We start from the raw sequence: 6884 nt of genomic DNA, 5'->3' as shown, positions 1-6884 counted from the left end.
TTTAACCCTGTTTCAATTGGACAGCATTCCATGTATTTCCTTGTCCTGTATGTTCTAGAGAGAGGGGAATGGAAGGTTGTTAGGCTGACATTTTATTGATGTTGATTCATGCCGTAAAAACACCTCAGGCCTCAATACCTCCATTGTTCCAGACAGGCTCCAGCAGACAGACAGGATTATGGGTAATCTCTCACACTAATGAAGACATTTACCAGTTAAACTACAGGGGAACACTGCAGGGCCAATAGTATCATTCCAGCTCTAGATAAACCAACAATATATAAACACTTCATTCAATCTCTTTTTAATATGGAAATATGTTCATTCATTTCTAGTGGACGCGTCCATATTCAGAAGCATATTAGCTACAGCATATGACTGACATTAGGAAATGGAACCTACAACCTAAGCGTTATTAGCGCCATGCTCTACCCACTGAGCCCCAGAGGACCCCAGAACAGAGGGGTTAGGTAGAAGGCCGTGTGGAAGATGACTTCAATAACCACATCTGGCCCAAATCTCTGTTGCTATGGCGAGTTGCTAGGGTGAGCGCCGTTTCATGGTCCACGCCCAGTCCCAACAAGAGGTCTGTTGTCAACTTGACCGAGGCTACCCACCTCACACTTACACACACACACACACACTCTCTCACACACATAGACACACACACACACACACGTATGACCGAGGCTACCCACCTCACACACACACTCACACACACACTCTCTCACACATACACACGCACACACACACACACACACACACACACACACTCTCTCACACACACACACACACACACACAGACACACACACACTCACACACACACACACACACACACACACACACACACACACACACGTCAGACCGAGGCAACCCCACCTCACACACACACACACACACACACACACACACACATATGACCGAGGCTACCTATAGAACACACATGAAGCAAGCGTTAGATCAGGTGACCCTCAGGTGACGGAGAGCTGCGCGGTTTGACCTAAAGTGTCCTGCCTGATCTAACGCTAGCTTCGTGTGTGTGTGTGTGTGTGTGTGTGTGTGTGTGTGTGTGTGTGTGTGTGTGTGTGTGTGTGTGTGTGAGTGTGTGAGAGAGAGAGCATGTAGAAGGAGGTCTTCAGAGCCTATCATCAGTGGTTCCTCCTCCAGTGATGGAGCCTTTTCATTAAACCCTCTAAACCACATCAGACAGACAGACAGGCAGACAGACAGACAGGCAGGCAGGCAGACAGGCAGGCAGACAGACAGATAGACAGGCAGGCAGACAGACAGGCAGACAGACAGGCAGGCAGGCAGGCAGACAGGCAGGCAGACAGATAGACAGGCAGGCAGACAGACAGACAGGCAGGCAGACAGGCAGGCAGACAGATAGACAGGCAGGCAGACAGACAGGCAGACAGACAGGCAGACAGACAGGCAGGCAGACAGATAGACAGGCAGGCAGACAGGCAGACAGACAGGCAGACAGACAGACAGACAGGCAGGCAGGCAGACAGGCAGGCAGACAGATAGACAGGCAGGCAGACAGACAGGCAGACAGACAGGCAGGCAGGCAGACAGGCAGGCAGACAGACAGGCAGGCAGACAGACAGGCAGGCAGGCAGACAGACAGACAGGCAGACAGACAGGCAGGCAGGCAGGCAGGCAGACAGACAGGCAGGCAGACAGATAGACAGGCAGACAGACAGGCAGACAGACAGGCAGGCAGACAGATAGACAGGCAGGCAGACAGACAGGCAGACAGACAGACAGGCAGGCAGACCTTCTCTCCCCCCATCCCCCCCCCCCCCCCATCCTCCCTCCCTCCGTCACTCACCGTTCCAAACAGTCGTCCGTCTCTGTTCATGGCCAGGTAGCGGTTGGCCGACACGCCTTTAATCACCACCTCCCCCGCGCCGCCGTGGCCTGCAGCTGCAGCTTGACTAGGAGAGGTCAGAGGTCAGGGCTCAGAGATGGTGGTTAGGGTTAGTAACAGTAACAACATGTACACTTCCCAAAGAGAGAAACATATTTCTGCGTTTCTGAAACAGTTGTTGGAAACAGTCGCCGCAATCCGACTGGCTCTGACTGAGTTTCAAACTTGTGACCTCTGACCTGCCAACACACGTAACCTCTGACCTACCAACACACGTGACCGTCTCCTCAGATACCCGATGCTAACCAGCTACGCTATTGAACAGCAGGGTGGGGGGGTGAGTTTTACCATCTCAACTGGGTTACATTTACAAGACAGACAGACAGACAGACAGACAGACAGACAGACAGACAGACAGACAGACAGACAGACAGACAGAGTGGACTATTGACCTGTTACATCAAAGGCAGTCATGGAAGCAGATTAAATAGTTGAAGAATAACTGATAAGTTGTAAATAACTGATAAGTTGTAAATAACTGATAAGTTAGACAGCAGTTTAAGCTTCACGGTGGGACACAGACAAGGTGGTCCTAAACAGTCACATCTCTCTTCAGAAGTACATGATTTCACTTTTCATATTGGCGATAATGGTTAAACCTTCTGTTGCTGTAGTGATAGAACATTCCAGAAATATGATGTTAAAACAAAAGGAACATTCCAGACATATTCTGACAGACAGCCGTGTGTTCGTGGGCCAACTGGACCTCATACTGAAGCCAAACTAACATGAGGAGAGAAAAACAGAGGTAGAGAGAGAGGGGGGGAGAGAGGGAGGGAGGGAGGGAGGTAGAGAGAGGGAGGGAGGCAGGGAGAGAGGGAGGCAGGGAGGTAGAGAGAGGGAGGGAGGCAGGGAGAGAGGGAGGTAGAGAGAGAGAGGGAGGGAGGTAGAGAGGGAGGCAGGGAGAGAGGGAGGTAGAGAGAGAGGGAGGGAGGTATGGAGGTAGAGAGAGAAGGAGGGAGGTATGGAGGTAGAGAGAGAAGGAGGGAGGTATGGAGGTAGAGAGAGAAGGAGGGAGGCAGGGAGAGAGAGATGCAGGGAGGTAGAGAGAGGGAGGGAGGCAGGGAGAGAGGGAGGTAGAGAGATATGGAGGGAGGGAGAGAGGGAGGTAGAGAGAGAAGGAGGGAGGTATGGAGGTAGAGAGAGAAGGAGGGAGGTATGGAGGTAGAGAGGGAGGGAGGGAGGTATGGAGGTAGAGAGGGAGGGAGGGAGGTATGGAGGTAGAGAGGGAGGGAGGGAGAGAGAGATGCAGGGAGGTAGGGAGAGATGTGGAATTTGTCAGACATCTGCATGCACTTACTGCCTCCTCCATGGCTGAATAAATGTCACCCTGGTGAATCAAAGGTCCTTTCCTCTTTCCCTCCCTCCCTCCCCCCCCCCCTCCCTCCCTCCCTCCCCCCCTCCCTCCCTCCCTCTAAAGTATCTGGGGTTTGATTGGTTCCTGGATGGACAGGTGAGGATTTGTTGTTGTGTGACTGTAGCATCCATACCGTCCCTCATCACTCCTCTTTCTCTCCTTCTCTCCTTCTCTCTTTCTCTCCTTCTCTCCTTCTCTTTCTCTCCTTCTCTCTTTCTCTTTCTCTCCTTCTCTCTTTCTCTTTCTCTTCCTGTCTCACTACCTCCTTCAGAACAACCTCCTGACCCTCACCAATCCGGCTTTAAGGCTGGGCACTCTACTGAGACTGCTCTCCTTGCTGTCACAGAGACCCTCTACTGAGACTGCTCTCCTTGCTGTCACAGAGGCCCTCCACTCTGCTGAGCTTCCTCCCTCTCCTCTGTTCTCATTCTTCTGGACCTGTCTGCTGCATTCGACACAGTAAACCACCCGATCCTTCTCTCCACCCTCTCAGAACTGGGCATCTCTGCCTCTGCACTCTCCTGGTTTGCATCCTACCTGGCCGATCGCTCTAACCAGTTGACATGGAGAGGATCACTCTCCTCTCCACGAGCCCTCACCACTGGTGTCCCCCAGGGCTCTGTCCTAGGGCCCTTACTGTTCTTCCTCTATACCAAATCTCTTGGCTCTGTAATTACCTCACATGGTTTCTCCTACCACAGCTACACAGATGACACTCAACTCTTTCTCTCTTTCCCCCCTTCTGACTCACAGGTGGCAACATGTGTCTCTGCGTGTCTTGCAGACATTTGTGCTTGGATGTCAGCCCACCACCTCAAGCTCAACCTTAACAAGACTGAGCTGCTCTTCCTCCCAGGGAAAGCCTGCCCTCTCCAAGACTTCTCCATCACAGTAGATAACTCTACTGTGACCTCCTCCCATACAGCCAAGAACCTTGGGGTGATCCTTGACAACCACATATCCTGTGTGGCGAACATCACAGCGACAGCACGCTCCTATAGATTCTTCCTCTACAACATCAGAAGGATACGTCCATTCCTCACCAGAGAAGCAGCACAACCTTTGGTCCAAACACTTGTGATCTCTCGCCTTGACTACTGCAACACACTCTTGGCCGGACTCCCTGCCTCCGCCATCAGGCCTCTGCAGCTCATCCAGAACGCTGCCGCCCGTCTGGTGTTCAATCTCCCCAAATTCTCCATGTCGCCCCCCTCCTTCGCACCCTTCACTGGCTTCCGGCTTTTCACTGTCCTGGGGCCCCGCTTGTCTTATGATGACTGATGGATTCACTTACTTAAACAAATGTATTTGTTGTAAGTTGCTTTGGATAAAGGTGTCTGCTAAATGCCATAAATGTAAATGTAATGTAAATGTAATGTAAATGTAATGTAAATGTAAATGTCATGTAAATGTAAATGTCATGTAAATGTCGTCTTTCCTCTGTGGTTGAAATGAACCAGTAGTAGTTGGTTACTGGATAACACATTCACAGATATCTCAGTGATGACACATTTAAAAATCCCCTTTTTCTAGTAAATCAGACAACATACCAAGTGTGTGTGTATGTGTGTGTGTGTGTGTGTGTGTGGTGTGTGTGTGTGTGGTGTGTGTGTGTGTGTGTGTGTGTGTGTGTGTGTGTGTGTGTGTGTGTGTGGTGTGTGTGTGTGTGTGTGTGTGTGTGTCTGTGTGTGTGTGTGTGTGTGTGGTGTGTGTGTGTGTGTGTGTGTGTCTGTGTGTGTGTGTGTGTGTGTGTGTGTGTGGTGTGTGTGTGTGTGTGTCTGTGTCTGTGTGTGTGTGTCTGTGTGTGTGTGTGTGTGTGTGTGTCTGTGTGTGTGTGTGTGTGTGTGTGTGTGTGTGTGTGTGTGTGTGTGTGTGTGTGTGTGTGGTGGTCTTGGTGGTTAATTAGTGAGGAGGCTGTCAGAGAGCACCTGTTTCACATCCCATCATCTCACACACAGAGGGATGTCCTGGCATGGAAATCCCCCTGTCTTCAGTATCTACCCCACACTTCCCCCTCCCCCTCTCTCTCCCCCTCTCTCCCTCTCCCTCTCTCCCCCCCTCCATCTCTCCTCCCCCTCCCCCTCTCTCTCTCCCTCTCCCTCTCTCCCCCCCTCCATCTCTCCTCCCCCTCCCCCTCTCCCTCTCTCCTCTGCCTCTCCCTCTCACTGTCCCAGTTACTGATGCAACTCCAGAGACATACTTCAGGAACAACAGCCAGATGAGAGAGATTAGGAGGTATCACGTGTGTGTGTGTGTGTGTGTGTGTGTGTGTGTGTGTGTGTGTGTGTGTGTGTGTCACTTCCATGAAAGCTCAACAATACTTGATCAATTCTCTGGTGTTTGAGTGCAGGTCTAGTTTAAGTCTTAGCTCCTCCCACAGGGAATGTCTTCTATCGCGGAAAAACCTTCCATGAACAATTACACAGTTGAATGTTTCTAATGACGACCTTTACCTAACCTAACCCTAACCCTAACCTAACCTAACCTAACCTAACCTAACCTAACCTAACCTAACCTAACCTAACCTAACCTAACCTAACCCTAACCTAACCCTAACCCTAACCCTAACCTAACCTAACCTAACCTAACCTAACCTAACCTAACCTAACCTAACCTAACCCTAACCCTAACCTAACCTAACCTAACCTAACCTAACCCTAACCCTAACCTAGGGTTAGGTTAGGGTTAGGGTTAGGTTAGGGTTAGGGTTAGGGTTAGGTTAGGGTTAGGGTTAGGGTTAGGGTTAGGTTAGGGTTAGGGTTGCTGCTCCAGGCAGCGTGTGATGGAACAGCAGTGACTTGTTTAATGAATGGAGTCTGAACTCACTGGAGGAAACTCAGACATCAACATCCACATTCCTGACAGTCCTGCCACAATCACCTCTGATTGCATCTCAATACTGTAACCTGGACACATACAGGTCAGTTAAACACACACCACCCACTTTCACTAGCATGTTTAGGGTTAGGGTTAGGGTTAGGGTTAGGGTTAGGGTTAGGGTTGGACACATACAGGTCAGTTAAACACACACCACCCACTTTCACTAGCATGTTTAGGGTTAGGGTTAGGGTTAGGGTTAGGGTTAGGGTTAGGGTTAGGGTTGGACACATACAGGTCAGTTAAACACACACCACCCACTTTCACTAGCATGTTTAGGGTTAGGGTTAGGGTTAGGGTTAGGGTTAGGGTTGGACACATACAGGTCAGTTAAACACACACCACCCACTTTCACTAGCATGTTTAGGGTTAGGGTTAGGGTTAGGGTTAGGGTTGGACACATACAGGTCAGTTAAACACACACCACCCACTTTCACTAGCATGTTTAGGGTTAGGGTTAGGGTTAGGGTTGGACACATACAGGTCAGTTAAACACACACCACCCACTTTCACTAGCATGTTTAGGGTTAGGGTTAGGGTTAGGGTTAGGGTTAGGGTTGGACACATACAGGTCAGTTAAACACACACCACCCACTTTCACTAGCATGTTTAGGGTTAGGGTTAGGGTTAGGGTTAGGGTTAGGGTTAGGGTTAGGGTTGGACACATACAGGTCAGTTAAACACACACCACCCACTTTCACTAGCATGTTTAGGGT

The 6884-nt window shown here is 50.3% G+C and overlaps 1 protein-coding gene across 1 annotated transcript in view; it reads right to left on the bottom strand.

Moving 5' to 3' along the window:
• fgf2 (fibroblast growth factor 2) overlaps positions 1–6884 on the bottom strand; it is a gene marked incomplete at its 3' end in the record, with an annotated part of 8616 nt that overhangs the window by 666 nt on the left and 1066 nt on the right. Inside the window, 2 exon segments of the mRNA XM_083686840.1 lie at positions 1836–1913; positions 1916–1941. Coding sequence (XP_083542966.1) covers positions 1836–1913; positions 1916–1941 — 104 coding nt within the window.

Source organism: Argentina silus, assembly GCF_951799395.1.
Source record: "Argentina silus genome assembly, chromosome: 15".
NCBI lineage: Eukaryota > Metazoa > Chordata > Actinopteri > Argentiniformes > Argentinidae > Argentina > Argentina silus.
The sequence above is the reverse complement of the archived record's forward strand: the minus strand, read 5'-3'. Positions and strand labels throughout refer to the sequence as shown.